The sequence below is a fragment of the Limanda limanda genome, chromosome 11 (genome assembly GCF_963576545.1).
Source record: "Limanda limanda chromosome 11, fLimLim1.1, whole genome shotgun sequence".
NCBI lineage: Eukaryota > Metazoa > Chordata > Actinopteri > Pleuronectiformes > Pleuronectidae > Limanda > Limanda limanda.
The window spans coordinates 28,605,917-28,621,683 of record NC_083646.1 but is presented as its reverse complement, the minus strand read 5'-3'; the positions used below and the strand labels follow the sequence as shown (position 1 = coordinate 28,621,683).

Genomic DNA, 15,767 nt, shown 5'->3' with positions numbered 1-15,767 from the left:
ACAGGATTCAGGGGAGGGTGGTGCAGCAGGCAGATGCAGGATGTAATGTATTAATTCTGATGCAGAGATCACGTGATTTTGTTTACCGCAACACCGTCATCGGCTCTTAACATAAACATCTTTGTCTATCTTCAACATCCGTGACAATGCTTTTTAACCTGGATATATTTGTTTCCTTTAGATTTATTTTTATAAATGTAAGAAGCATCATCAACCCCCCCACTCGCTCACAGTGATAGCGGGAATCTCTGCTGCGTTCTCACATCGACTTCGGCAGACTTCTTGTAGATTTTATACTAGGGGGTCAGGCGGTGAAAGTCAACAAATGGTCTAGAGCCTCTCAGTCTGACATTTGTTTCCACACATACACCTCCTCCAAAGAAGCTGCGGTGGATCTCTGGAGTTCAGTGCATGTCTGAAAGCAGCTTAAATAAATTGTAAGTAAACAGCTCTTGATCTGAAAATCGAAAAGAAAAAGACAGCCTGCCTTGTTGAAACTCAAGCTCCAGGTTGTCTGGACAGTGGTTCCACTCGTCTGAATCTTCCTGTTCCTGGTAGAAGCTCTGGGAGAAATACTTGGGTTCCAGGGAGGTGGAGAGAGGATTTGTGTCATCCTCACTGGTACCACCTGATGCCTCTGCAGTAGTAACATCCCCACAAGGCCCTCCCCTCAAGCCTGAAGAGGGTCTGGCACCATCAGGTTCATCTACTCCACTGTGATCATAATCATCTCCATCCTTGTCACCAAATTCTGGGAGTAATACCTGAAAGAAGGTGGACAAGAAGAAAGGAAGAGCTGAATAACCATTATAGATTGTGCCAATACCATTGTCTTAATTCTCAAATTAATTTTGAAATGTGTTAGATGTAGGTTCCACTAATTCAGCAAGGACTTCAGAATGGATATAGAAAGCAAATCTTTATCAAACTGTAGATATGTGTAACAGATATTTGCATTAGATCTTTGCAAATCACTTATTTTCATCTGGTCCTGTATGTAATGTAGTACCTGGCAGAGGTGGAAACTCCCCTGGGTGCCTTGAAGATGGGAGACATTCATGTTTACGACATCTTGGGGTCTTCGGAGTCCAGCTCTAGTTCTCAGGTAGACTGAATCCAGCAATCGGTCAACTGTGGGCCCAGTTTCCATGCTTTCCATTGCATCCTGCAATCCCGTTAGAACCACAATGATGTCCACATCAGTCACAAAAATATCAATGGATTACATTTTTTTTAACTGACACTCCATCCCAATTCCAACCTCTGAATAACAAACACATTTATGGTGAATTGATTGGTTAGTTTTGCTACAAGTAAAAAAATTGTTTAGCGCTACTGAGGATTTCATATTAAACAGATAAAATTGAAATATGCTACTAGAATGAAAAATAACTGTGATAAAAGAGAAAGCAATATCAAATCAATATAACACAAATATATAAATTATCTGTATTTGTATAGCGCTTTTGTAGTCTTAGTGACCACCTTAGGCACTTCACCTTTTTTTTTTTTTTTTTTTTTTTTTAACATTCACACACATTCGTACAGCGCTTCCATGTGCAGCACATTCTCGATCCTACAGAATTCACACATTTTTGCCACAGCTGTCAGGGGCAACTTGGCTTTCAGTATTTTGCCAAAGTTAACTTTGGCATGCGCAGTCGGGGAGACTGATACATCAAACAGCCCGAGACACAGCTGCCTCTACACTGCATAAGGTTATTAAAATGGCCACCAGTTGACCAGCTGTAGTTGAATTACAGTCATGCATCTGTACTGACCAGTGCCTCCTGTCGATCCAGCACAATACTCCAGTTCACAGGAGAGAGCTTTTGAGTTCCCAGGGACATTGCCAGAGAGGAGCTGGCCTCCCCTATTCCTACAGGACCCACCCGGTGACCAATCTGCACAAGGACAAAAAAACTCTACAGGTCTCAAAGTGAAAAACTATAGTATATGAGAAAGTGCTATTACAATCAAAACAATTCTTAAAATCCCAATAATTAAATTGGCATTTGAAGCTTTTTTTCAGTACACATGATATGTGTAAAAAGTTATGTGTACACAAAGTAGCTATGTGTTACCAAGAAATGGACTAGCAATTTATACTATAAAGTGAACTAAAGGCTGAATAACCAACCTTGCTGAGGGTTGCATTGTTATTTGTTGAATGTAATGTAATGTAATGTTCCGCTCGAACAAAATGAATGTGGAAATCAGTGCTGATATCCAGCCTTAGACACTTTTGTTTTGGGTGGTATACTGAGCCACCTTGCTGTTATATGGAATAAAACCATTGTATATACTATCCATTGAACCAATGACTGTGTGACTCGTTCTCACCTCAGTATGTCTGGAAAGACGGTTCCTTCCATGTCCAACCAGATTATTGAGATCCTCGTCTTCATCTTCACCAACAGCACTGCTGCCCACAATTCCTAGCCCACGCAGGGCATCATAAGTGGTCTGAATAGTTGTTGGAGGAGGGATGGTTGACACACCCCTATAATTTCCACTTTCCTCACTCCCACTGCTCCCATCCCCACCGCCTCCATCTCCTATAGTTACTCAAGGACACAAAAAAAAGGAGATCTTTTGAAGGTCTGGCATAAGAGCTGTGGCAGAAAAAACAAGCCAGAGAGCCAAAAAAGAAATACATGAGGAAGCAAAGTTCATACCACACCTGTAACAGGAGGGTTGATGACCTGTCCCTCAGCAGATCGTCTGTGTTCGATCCCTGACACAGATGGACCACTGCGGCCACTTAAATACTCATCATCAGAACTGCCTCCCTCTAAACCCGGCCTGAAACTGGGACGATTACTCTCTCCAACCTGTTCCAAAAAGTCGATATACACAAACGTAAAAGTACAAATTGAATGAAGCAAAAGTTGTACATTTTAGTAAAAGATGAGGATACTGGACACTGCATTTTCAAGGCCAATCAATATTGCTCATTATACTTAATACGTTACTAAAACAAACTTTCACAGTTTGAGAATCTTCTTTCTATTTCTGACCAGTTGTCTGGAGGTGCTTGACAGCAGCCGTGTTCTGGATGCATCATTGTTCCTTCTGGCAGATTCCAGCTCATCCTCAGTGTCCTCATCACTGGCAGGACAGGAGTCCATACCTGTAGCAGCCAGACGCACGTCAGGCATCATGAAGTCCACCTGAAATAAAAGTGCAGAAGATATAATAAAACATTACAAAAAATCTCCACAAGGAGAACAAAGCTAAATTTGATGGAAAAATAAGAAAGGCCTAAGATATTGTAATCATGAGTTACGACTGAATTTTAAGTTGGAACTAAACTATATTTTCAAGCAGCTGTTGTCCATAAACGTAGCACTTGGCACAAAGGGAGTGGGTGGGCTCACCTGATCATTGTTATCAAAGAATTGGTGCTTATACTGTACTGACTCTGCAGAAGGTATAGTTAATAGGTCATCAGTAACACCAGGCTATTAATGAGACATTTAGTGAATGAGAGCTGATTGAAAAGTTATGTTAAATTAAAATGCTCTCCCACAACTTTCTAAAGATGGTTGAGCCAGTTCATGGTTTCTTCTTTTTCTAAGGTGATAGCGAACAGCAGATGCAACCTCCTGACAGCAGGTAGTGCTCTTATGTGGAAATAAACTGTACAGTCTACGAAACAAGAGAACAGTTTTAGGCCTAATCCCATTTTACCCCTTCTCCCCACACCTTGGCACTTCCCCTCCCTTTTGCGTGTTCGCGTGTAGGAGTAGGCTGTCCAAATACCTGTTGGGATTAAGATGGAGGGCCAAGTGTAAGGTCTGTATCGAGATTTTTCAGACCCACACTTTAAACTGACTGCTATGAGAATTTCCCAGAATGCCTTGTGAATCACAAGCAAGATGGGAGAGAGACCCACAAATTTATTATTTTCTCCATTAATACAGATTTAAAAATTACGATAATAATTGTAATATCTTAGTTTAATATCGTTTGAATGTATTATGATCATTGTTTTCACAATAACCCTAACTCTTTTGACATAAAGTCATGTCGCATCTCCCCTCTTTGAAGATACACAATGGATTTAACCAGCGTATAGCAGCTATGTTACCAGCAGTCTGAAGTAGTGTGCTTTTGATTCAGACAGGAAATAATGCAGCGCATCCAAGCTTTTCCATTTCCATTGAATGAATGGCAAAAGGGGCTGTCCCAATTCGCAGGAGAAAATTTCAAACACTACTCCAAAGAACAAGATGACTAAAAAACAAGGGGTAGGGGTTGGAAAAGGGGTGAAATGAGATTGGGCCTTACTGTTGAGACAAGCTCCTGGCCCTCCACTCTGCCTCTCTGCATGGCAGGAGGAACCAGCTTATTGAAGTACAGCTCCAGTTCGTCATCAGGCAAATTGTTGAAGTCAGTGTCATCATCTGAGAATAAAACACAGAAGATTCGGACTCAAGCTTTGACAACATGTGAACAATTTTACAGTTATTTCTGCAATTAAAATAACAAGGAAGTATAAAGTATATTAGGTAAATTAAGAAATTGATACTGTGAAATGATTCTAGTAGTTAAAGACAAGTCATACCCGTGATATCACTGTTCATACTGTCCACAGACATGAGCTTCTCGTTTGCCAGGAAGCTTGAATTGCTGCCACTGAAATGGTCACTGTCCACTCCTTCACTCTGCACATTGTCCTCCCCCACTATGGCTGGTGAGGCCTGAGTGTATGTGGAAAAAAGGAAGGTACTTTATCATGCTTTTTATAAGATAAGAGAGGGTAGGGCTGGGTATTGACACTGATTTGTCATATTAATAAGATTCTGATTCAAAAGGTCTTGATTTGATTCAAAATAGATTTCCTTGAACCAGCTTTTGGACATGCACTGAACTCTGCAGATACTCTTTATTTTCTCCGGAGGAGGTGCATGTGTGAACGCAAATGTCACAGTGAGAGGCTCTGCAGTTTTCTGCAGAATTTCTGTGCATGTATTAAGTCCATAGAAATTCGGGAGGATTTGATTTGAGAACACAGCAGGGAATCCCCTTGCTGGATTCACAGCGAGGGAGCTTGTGTGTGCTTGTGTGTGTGTGTGTATGTGTGTATGTACAAATTTTGCTTGGAAATGAAAGTGATTCTCAGAGAACAAAAGTTGTAAACTGTGGAAGGAAACTTCTTACTTGGTGCATTACTAAAAAATATTGAAGTTGGCCAGACTCGATAACAAATTTTGTTGGATGATATATTGTCCCAGAATTTATTGCGATAAATTATATAATTGTCATCTTCTTGAGACAATTTAATAACCACCGACATAATGATAATATTATAGCATAATAATGCAAGTTAACTCTTTCAAAGAGCAATGAACTTTATGCATATTCAATCTTACATTTGAATTAGAATAAAAACATTCAAATATCCTGAATAAAAAAATAAAAAAGATTAAATAAATTAATATAAAATATAATTTGGCACAAGGTATATCTTACCAGTTTGGTAAACTGGTTATAGGATGGTTATGCTTGGGATAAGCTTTTAGGTTTGTATTAGGTCAGTATTCCAGTATTTCCTCTTAGATTGTGTGTGTGTGTTGCTCTTGGAACTCCTAACACAGGAGAAGAGAAGTGACACAACTTGCTAAATGTTGGCGACATTCTCATGTAAAAAAACTCAAGAGGCAAAGGCATATATTAAAAGATAGATCTTGAATCCATATCGGATTTTTAAAGGGCCCATATTTTACACCTTTCTGGGATTTAATTTGAAATCCCAAATCCCAGAAAGGTGCAGTGGCTCCCTGTACAGTGTAATTTTTTCACCAAACAGTGAATTTGACGAAGCCGTCTTCATATGATGAACGTGAGTGAACGCCACGTTCATTTTTTAATCATTATCGTATCAGGCCATCATGAAATACCAGGAGCGGGCGAGCGTGTGTGTGTTTGCTCCCAGATAGTGCACGCACGCACGCACATATTTCAAAGTAGGCCTACACTTGCCAGTGTATTTTTTTCTCCTCTTCATTAGAGATTGGTGTTTTCCTTTAATGTAGCACGTAACAATAGCAATAAAATGTCAACAGTTTTCTTTATTGTCGTTCAATAATTTCAAACTATATATACATACAGTGGGTACGGAAAGTGTTCAGACCGCTTAAAATGTGTCACTGTTTCATTGCAGCCATTTGCTAAAATCAAAAAAGTTCATTTTATTTCTCATTAATGGACACTCAGCACCCCATCTTGACAGAAAAATACTGAAATGTAGGAATTTTTGCAAATTTATTAAAAAAGAAAAAATGAAATATCACATGGTCATAAGTATTCAGACCCTTTGCTGTGACACTCATATTTAACTCACATGCGGTCCATTTCATCTGATCCTCTTTGAGATGGTTCTACTCCTTCATTGGAGTCCAGCTGTGTTTAATTAAACTGATTGGACTTGATTAGGAAAGGCACACACCTGTCTATATAAGACCTTACAGCTCACTGTGCATGTCAGAGCAAATGGGAATCATGAGGTCGAAGGAACTGCCCAAGGAGCTCAGAGACAGAATTGTGGCAAGGCACAGATCTGGCCAAGGTTACAAAATAATTTCTGCAGCACTCAAGGTTCCTAAGAGCACAGTGGCCTCCATAATCCTTAAATGGAAGAAGTTTGGGACGACCCGAACTCTTCCTAGACCTGGCCGTCCAGCCAAACTGAGCAATCGTGGGAGAAGAGCCTTGGTGAGAGAGGTAGAGAAGAACCCAAAGATCACTGTGGCTGAGCTCCAGAGATGCAGTAGGGAGATGGGAGAAAGTTCCACAAAGTCAACTATCACTGCAGCCCTCCACCAGTCTGGGCTTTATGGCAAAGTGGCCCGACGGAAGCCTCTCCTCAGTGCAAGACATATGAAAGCCCGCATAGAGTTTGCCAAAAAACACATGAAGGACTCCCAGACTATAAGAAATAAGATTTTCTGGTTGATGAGACCAAGATTGAACTGTTAATTCTAAGCGGTATGTGTGGAGAAGACCAGGCACTGCTCACCTGCCCAATACAATCCCAACAGTGAAACATGGTGGTGGCAGCATCATGCTATGGGGGTGTTTTTCAGCTGCAGGGACAGGACGTCTGGTTGCAATTGAAGGTAGGGCTGAACGATTAATTGCATTTGCGATTAAATCGCGATGTGATAAAACGCGATTTCCTAATCGCAACGTGCGCGATTATAACGTGCGAACGAGAGTAGCGCACCGGGCTGCCGTCCGCACCTGCAGCCAGAATGCCGCGGGACAACACAACTCCGCTGATCCAGAAGATAGCGAAGCAGGCCGGCATCACCTACAGGGGCCTCGAGTCTTCTACGTGACGGACACACAGAGCGAGCTCATCTCGCTGGTGACCGCGGGGCCGGCGGCGGACCTGAAAATCGGTCCCCTACATGCACATCTGCGAGACGGAGGTGTTCAGCACGGGGGTCTTCCTGCTGAGGCCCGGCACCTCCGTACATCTGCACGACCACTCGCACATGAACGGGATGCTCAAGGCTTTACACCGCCTCATGTCTGCTGTGTTGTGGCTCCACACACACTCTGTCTGTTACGTGACTTGTGATCGAAAGGGTTAAAAATCAAAGTCTGAGGAGTGGGACCATTTCATTAACTTCAGGAAACTGTTCATACATGAAGTTATACTGTTTGACTCTGTGGCCTGTGCATTTCTCCGTTTTTTATTTATAACTTTATTAACTTTGATTTTACAAAATATTTTCAAAGTATAGTAGAGGCAAATTCTATGTTTCAGTTGTGTGAAATGTTTCTGACTTGGGAGCAGTAAGACACCTATAATTTTAAATATTATTTAACACTAAATGTATCTAATATTGCGTTGGTCATATTTAAATCATTCATTACGTTTTGTTGGGGGAAAAAAATGGGATCAAATAAAAAAATCCCATATTAAATCGCAATCGCAATATTGGGGAAAAAAATCGCAATAAGATTATTTCCCCAAATCGTTCAGCCCTAATTGAAAGAAAGATAAATGCGGCCAAGTACAGATATATCCTGGAAGAAAACCTCTTCCAGAGTGCTCTGGACCTCAGACTGGGCCGAAGGTTCACCTTCCAACAAGGCAATGACCCTAAGCAGACAGCTAAAATAACAAATGAGTGGCTTCGGAACAACTCTGTGACCATTCTTGACTGGCCCAGCCAGAGCCGTGACCTAAACCCAATTGAGCATCTCTGGAGAGACCTGAAAATGGATGTCCACCAACGTTCACCATCCAACCTGACAAAACTGGAGAGGATCTGCAAGGAAGAATGGCAGAGGATCTCCAAATCCAGGTGTGAAAACTTCTTGCATCATTCCCAAGAAGAGTCATGGCTGTACTAGCTCAAAAGGGTGCTTCTACTCACAGGGTTCCTTCAGGTTTTAACAAGATAAATTTAAGACTTTTTAAGACCTTTTAAGACCACTTTGAATAGAATTTAAGACCTATTTCACGACCATACTGGCAAAAAGTATGAAGGAAAATTACTATGAAAGAAGAAATAAGTCACAGAATTACTTACAAAGTAAATTTATATCCATTCAACATAAGAACAATGACTGAACATAACAGTACACAAGTCAAACAAGTCCAAAATGGTAACAAATAGAATCAGAAATAACTGAGCCTTGTAATCAATAAACATGCTTTTTTCCCAAACAGTTACCCAGTTTGACAGGCACACCAGCTAATGGAGCATTTGACACAGGTGATGGTCCCGAAGCAGGGGCCAACACCGACGAGATGGCAGGAGTTTGTAGTTGGCTTTTCACGTGGGTTTTGTGTTTATCTGACTGGGCATGTGACTCTAAAGCCCTTACACCCAATGTTCCAAGTTTTACCGTTTTCTTGCAAAGAGTACAGTGGGCTTCAAAAGCATTCCCTTCCACTGGTTTTAGGCACGCACTAAACGTGCTTCTATGCAACCAAGATGGGTTAAACTTACACTTCCCCATTATTTACAAAAGTAGTCGACACACAAGTAAAATTTCCCTCTTTTCGCTTAATTGCTGCGCACCTGTTCAGTCTCTAGGCCAGTGGTTCTCAAACTTTTTCTGTCATGCCCCACTTCGGAGCTACAATATTTTTCATGCCCCACTCACTACCCTGCCCCAACAAAATTATGACAAAATGGGCCAAGTTTAACATGTGTATTTACATAAAATACACATAAACATTAAATTCACCTTCAATTCAATTTCTGATTCTTATTGTGACACTTTTTTCAAAGAATAGTGCAATAACTTTGATTAAATTCAACTTAATTGAAGTACTTTTGGTGACATTTATCACTACATTCCTCCATCAGTCTTTACTTTTTCAAAAATAGAAAAAAAATGTATTAAATTCTAATCACTTTGTTACAACGATGATAAAGCTCAACCAAAAAGAACACATGCATGTGACTGGGGTGTAATGTTTCTAAGTGTCTTCTTAAATTGTTGTGTCTCATACTGTGAGCTGCCAGAGTTTTCAGACCTAAAATACACACTGGTCTCCTCATGTCCTCCTTCATTCACTGTGAAGCCAAGAGCAAGACAGGCTTCGTCATCGTACTTTCTTTTCAACTTGGTGTTTGAACACTGTCTCTTGTTTGTCACTGACCGGCGGCTGCACGTTAACGAGCTCTGATCTCACTGTGTGTCTCTCTGAGCGAATGAGTGGGGGCGAAGCCCCGGGGCAAAGCCCCGGGGCCTGTGTGTGTGTTGTCTGGGGGCACGCACGCACAACACTGTACAGGGAGCCGCTGCAGAGCCGCGGGTTGCCGACCTCTGGCTACGGCGAAAGAACGTTTTATTTACTGTTCCACCGTTAAAGAGATGCGGACGTCAAAACATTAGTTCCGCCTCACATTTCCCCCTCCCGGTCGCGCGCCCACCTGTAATGCCTCTAGGCACTGGGTGTTCGCCGATAAGTCCTCACCGGGGGCTGCAAAGTTAGTGATTATTGGTTCCATGCTGATTTATTTCCTTACGAATTGTTGGGTGGGGGGACATTTTGCAGCGCGGACCTCTCCCCAAAACACATTTACTGGAGAACAAGTATTACCTTAACCTCCCCGAGGCCAGTATCGCGGCTCGGGACCACTCCGTGAAGAAGGAGGAGGAGGACAGGTAGCCGCTGCAGAGCCGCGGGTTGCGACCACAGACTGTATTGTGACCCATGGCTACGGCGAAAGAACGATGTGTTTACGGTTCCACCGTTAAAGAGATGCCGAAGTCAAAACTTATGTTCCGCCTCACATTTCCAGCTCCCGGTCGCGCGACACAGTTTGAGAATCCATACATTTTTAAGACCTGGCCGAATCAATTTAAGACTTTTTAAGGCCTAAAATTTTGATTATTAAGTTTAAGACCTTTTAAGACTTTTTAAGACCCCGCGGGAACCCTGACTCAATACTGAGCAAAGGGTCTGAATATCTTATGACCATGTGATATTTCAGTTTTTCTTTTTTAATAAATTCGCAAAAATTTCTACATTTCTGTTTTTTTCTGTCAAGATGGGGTGCTGAGTGTACATTAATGAGAAATAAAATGAACTTTTTTGATTTTAGCAAATGGCTGCAATGAAACAAAGAGTGAAAAATGTAAAGGGGTCTGAATACTTTCCGTACCCACTGTATATGGAATAACTATATATAAAACTTTATAAGCTGAGTTATCAAATATGTTTTGCGGCTCCAGACAAATTCAAAGGAGGCAAAATGGCTCTTTTGATAGTAAAGGCTGCCTACCCCCTGTCCTAAGATGATATATCAGTGGTTTAACCCTAGAACACTAACGTGAAATTTGTAACACCATTAAAAAAAAATATATATAGAGCTGGGAACTTCTTCTTCAGTCCAGCCGTTCCTGGGACATGTCCGGTGTAGCCACAGTCTCCCTGCATCATTTACAACTAATATAATATTTCAAAACAAATGTACCCTCTAACACTAACGTCAGGTGAAAATGACCCAAACACGTGCCTATTGCAAAAAAAGGAATGGGAGCAGGGAGACTACCCTACCTTCTATGACGTCAGTGAGCAGACTGAAGCTACCCAAGGACCCACGCCAGTCAGACAGCAGCAACTCAATGAAAATCCCATGACTACACACGCTCGGGTAAAAAACACCCGACATTAGTGTTATAGGGTTAAAGTCGAAAAAACTGGTGCAATGTTTATTTCCATGTCCATACTATTCGAGACCGCTGGGAGGGTGCGTTCGGAGGCTGTGCTGGTACCGGCCGGGCAGGGCTGAGAGAAGAGTGCGATTCCAAGATGACATCATACGAAGAGGAGGTACGAAACGATACGTTTTCTTAGAATTTCTTAGAATGGACTGAGTGAAAAAGTCTGTGGAGTGACTGTTTTAATACTTTAAGGGTATTTATTGACCCCCTTCAAGTAATTACTGATAGTAAAAGCCCAGAAAATGTATTTTACATAATATTGGCCATTTAAAGGAAGATACGTTTTAATCAGAGAATTGTTTTTTAAAACCCAGCCCTAGGACAGGGTATGTTTACATTCTGATTAGAGAACGACCGTTCTACATCCTGAGCCACAGCTGCCCAAATAGCCTTTGGAAGACGCAAGATACCAAATACATAGCTGATTATGACTCCCTTTGATTTTGATGCAGGTTGAGAGAAAATCAACAAAAATATATGACCTATGAACAGAACTGGTTATACATTATTGTAAATTAGCCTGTATTATAGGGCAACTAAGATGGGTACCTTTGCATCCGTTTTGTCTTTATGTCCATACTGGGGAAGGGCCAGAAGCCCTGTTGACAGATCTGTTGAGAGGAAAAATTTCTATTAGTATCATTGAAAAATATGTGTTCAATTTATTTCTCCCGTCAGGCTCAGGTCGAGTATCCACAGATGGTCAGCTGAGGGTTCACCTGCAGTGCTGAGTTTACAGTGATGTGCAGCTCCAGCTCAGATAATTCTGTGCACCTTCCTTTTCTTTTCTGTCTTCTCTGTTTTTGACAATATTTATTTTCATTTCCAATCAGATCAATAAAAAAAAGAAAAAGTACTTCAATTATGCGACTTTATCCCGAATACAGCTTTCCCCGAACGTGTAAATCCAGTCCATTGTGGTATTTCATGTTCACTACTGAAACTACAAAACATAACTTTTTTTTTATGGTTTGAGTCTGGCGCTGCGCTGTCTTTAGATTTTTCTTCAATCATTCCTGGCTTCTTAAAAGATATTCAATTGTGATTGGATTATTTACTGATGGTGGTTGTCACTCTGGTAAATAAATTCTCTGATAGGTGGGCCGTGATCTAACAATGGTCGCTTACTGGTGTTAATCTCAAGTGCTCTAGTTAAGAATGGGCTAACGGAGTCTCATGCTGGGTAGTATGGATAATCTAAAGCTAGAAAGGAGCAGGCGCTTTTACCTGTTCCAAGTTCTGTGGGCCAGCCATGGACTGAACCAATCTGTGTAGGAAGCTGGTGAATAATGGAGCCCTGGTTTTGAGATGCGCTGTCATCTAGATTAATCTTCACCAGCATGTCTGAAAGACGGTGGGCTGCAATGAAGTCATCCGCTTTGTCCCTGTGAAGGTGATGCGTAGCAAATAATTAAGACCACATACAAATTACATGTCAAATATAGAACATATTATTTCATAATAATATGCTTGTCCACAAGGTAAATACAGCACTGCGGTTGTATGCCTCGATCAACCAGTGCAGTCCATCTGGATCATTTTAGTTTTTCTGAGTTACATAAGGTCACCGTGAACTTTACTTTTGAGTGACAACTGATCAAATTTTAGGAGGTTCCCTAAAGGCGCTCTTGAGATATCACATTCAAGAGGCCAAAAATCATGTTTAGCAAGGCCACCGTGACCTTGCCCTTCGATCATGTGACCATTTCATCAAGTGAGCATGTCTGCTAAATTTGCAAGAATTCCCTTGAGGTGTTATGGAGAAAATTCCGTAGGGTTAAAAAAGGATTTTGGTAGTTCACCGTGACCTAGATGTTTGAACTTTGAACATCAAATTCTAATCAGTCTATCCTTTAGGTTAAATGAATGTGTGTGAATGATGCAATTAAATTCCATTTGGGCATTCCTGATATGTGGCATTCACAACAACATGCAGTCACATGTGTTTGACCTTTTGACCTTCAACCAACAAATTCTAATCAGTTCATCTTAGATTCCAAGTGAATGTTTGCACCAAATTTAAAAGTCCTCACATCAAGCTGGGAAAAAAAGCATACTTTAAGAGGCTACCAAATCAAATCAGTTAATGCTTGAGTCAAAGTGACTGTTTGTGCATAATGTGAAAGGATTCCCTCAAGGCATTCAGCAGATATAGCATTCACAAAGCAAAGAAATTGCTTCCGGAGTTCAGAGACCCTGGCCTTTGACCACCAATATGTTATCAGTTAATATTGAGCTCAAGTGAATGTAGTACACAGACAACCCGAAAACATAATGGCGCCTGGCTGTCACCTGCACGGAGGCATTAAAAAGGAATTCACCTGTGCACTGAACTGTAAAAGTTCTCAGTGAAATAATCTAACGACAAGGTTTGATTTAAAAAAAGATAAATATACACAGTTACACAATTATTACAGTAACGTACAACAAGCTTTTGCCTTTTGGTGACAAACGTCGGCACCAGTTTAAATACAGCAATAAGAAGTCAATCCAAACCCCAGCTAAAGGTCTACAAAAAAAAATCAATAATAAAACAATTCTAGGAACCTGAAGATGAGATTCAGCTCATACAAGACTTCAGACAACACTCCAAAGGAAATTCTGCTGTGTGATCTACATTCATGTATATACTCACAATTCATCCTTAAAGCTGAGGGCAAACTTGGGCTGTTCTCCAACTGATGGCTGTGAGCTGGCCTGCTTCAACGTATTGTCATCCAGATATGACTTCCAATGATCTTCTCTGTAAAGCAAAAGCATAGGGCACCGATTTCAAAAACAGATGCTTTTTAACATACCAACAGCTCTACATTATTTTCAGTGCTCAGACAGCTGAATGCTGACTCAGTGTGAACACCCTCAGTATTGATGGAACAAAGACAAAAATTCTCAAACAAAACTGGAATGATTTCAGTATCCACTCTCACACTGAAAGTCACATCTGTCCTAAGCAGCAGCCAGCTCCCACCTGTTGTCAGAACTGGGTCTGATTTTGGCCACTGTGGAGGCAGCCACTGGCAATCCCGGGCCTGAGCCCAGTGTCACATTCCCTAGTGAAGCACGGCCACTGGAGCTGTCCATAGACTCACAGAGGAAACTGGGAAGGACTTCATCTTCCAGCTTGTAATAACCTGCCATGGTGCTTGAAATGAGCAGGTTGACAGCCAAGTGTGGCTTGTCTTGAATTCAAGCGAAGCTCATTTGTAATGTCTAGGAAAGATAATTGGACAACAAGGCAGGGTATTGTTAGTTGAAAACAAACAAAAATGTAAAATGGATCAATTGGCAGATTTGATTTAATTAAAGAATGACATTTTCACAAAATTGTACAAGTTGTTGTTTTCTTAACCCTTGAATGGGCCCTTTATATTTACACCGAGAGCGGGTCATCTCTACGTAGGTCGCCATGTTTTTTACAGAAGTCCAAACTTGGCAAACTGATTTTTGATTTTGATTGATTTTTTATGATAACTGAAGGCTAGCACAGGTTCTCTGTCATGTTTGGAAGGGGAGGGGGAAGCTGGGGGAACATTTCTGGGTTTCATTAAAACACCAACATTAGGAACAGCAAAGACAAGAACACTAAAGAACTGGACTCTACTTCAAATATAACTACGTGAAGAAAAATAACCAAAGAATAAGAAAAGAGGTGAAGGTGTGTGTGTGCTGCTTACAGTCTAAACATTGAGAGTTCAATCTGTATATATATAAAGTCCGTTTCAGTCTACCACACGAGCCCAACACAGTCCAGTCTAATACAGTACACACGCACACGCACACGCACACACACACGCTAGCTAACCTACTTGCTAACAACAAATGAGTTTGTCAAACTCGCCATTACGCTCGACATTTGAGTTGCTCGTTGCTAGTTATTTAAATAATCCTGCGAGCTAATATAAACCAATTCTCTCAGAAGTGGTCCATTTCACCGAGACGAAAAAATTCAAAAGATAACGTGAACGATAGCTGGACTTCAACTTACATTGAAAACTCTGAGACACCGCTTTTTCCCTTCCAACTCGAAGTATTTTCTTTGTAAACTAGCAGCGAGAGGCTGCAATGCGCAGTTAAGTTACAAAAGTAACTTCCCAAAGTCGTGTGTTAAATAATGAAAGTCTGGTACGTTTGAGGAACAAACCGTGAAACAGTTCACAGGTTAGCAGGACCAAGCAGCAGCGCCCGGAAACTACAGGAAGCCCGCGAGAGCGTAATGTCGAGAGGGGCAAGACTTAATCCCTATAAACCACTCTTATTGGACAATAGAAACGTGAGGCATGCATTAGTCGACCATGATTTGATTGCGCACACGTCAATCATTTCTGTGGGAATGTGAGACACACTGAAAAACAGCCAAATAATGAATCAGCCTGGCTTCTCCTAACACAAGAGAAAATAAAGAAACTGCATGCTTATTTTCAATCGGTTAAAGACTGTTTGAATTACTGTAGAAATCAGATGTATCAGTGTAAACAAGTGAATTCGCAGAATAAAATTATATTTGGAAGAGCTCCCCCAATAAGCAAAGCATTTTGTTTATCACACAGCAAACGAGGCCAGAG

General features: G+C 41.1%; 1 protein-coding gene across 2 annotated transcripts in view; it reads right to left on the bottom strand.

The window, feature by feature from the left end:
* cep192 (centrosomal protein 192) overlaps positions 1–15,376 on the bottom strand; it is a 54,683-nt gene extending 39,307 nt beyond the window's left edge. For both annotated transcript variants that reach the window (XM_061080464.1, XM_061080465.1), the window contains exons 1-13: positions 15,191–15,376; positions 14,174–14,415; positions 13,841–13,948; positions 12,433–12,590; positions 11,755–11,816; positions 4,571–4,706; positions 4,294–4,409; positions 3,021–3,173; positions 2,684–2,834; positions 2,344–2,558; positions 1,782–1,904; positions 1,010–1,165; positions 488–764 (exon numbers count right to left, since the gene is read on the bottom strand). In XM_061080464.1, coding sequence (XP_060936447.1) covers positions 488–764; positions 1,010–1,165; positions 1,782–1,904; positions 2,344–2,558; positions 2,684–2,834; positions 3,021–3,173; positions 4,294–4,409; positions 4,571–4,706; positions 11,755–11,816; positions 12,433–12,590; positions 13,841–13,948; positions 14,174–14,343 — 1,825 coding nt within the window. In that variant the 5' untranslated portion in view covers positions 14,344–14,415; positions 15,191–15,376. The remainder of the gene's footprint in view (positions 1–487; positions 765–1,009; positions 1,166–1,781; positions 1,905–2,343; positions 2,559–2,683; positions 2,835–3,020; positions 3,174–4,293; positions 4,410–4,570; positions 4,707–11,754; positions 11,817–12,432; positions 12,591–13,840; positions 13,949–14,173; positions 14,416–15,190) is intronic.
* Positions 15,377–15,767: the final 391 nt, after the last annotated feature.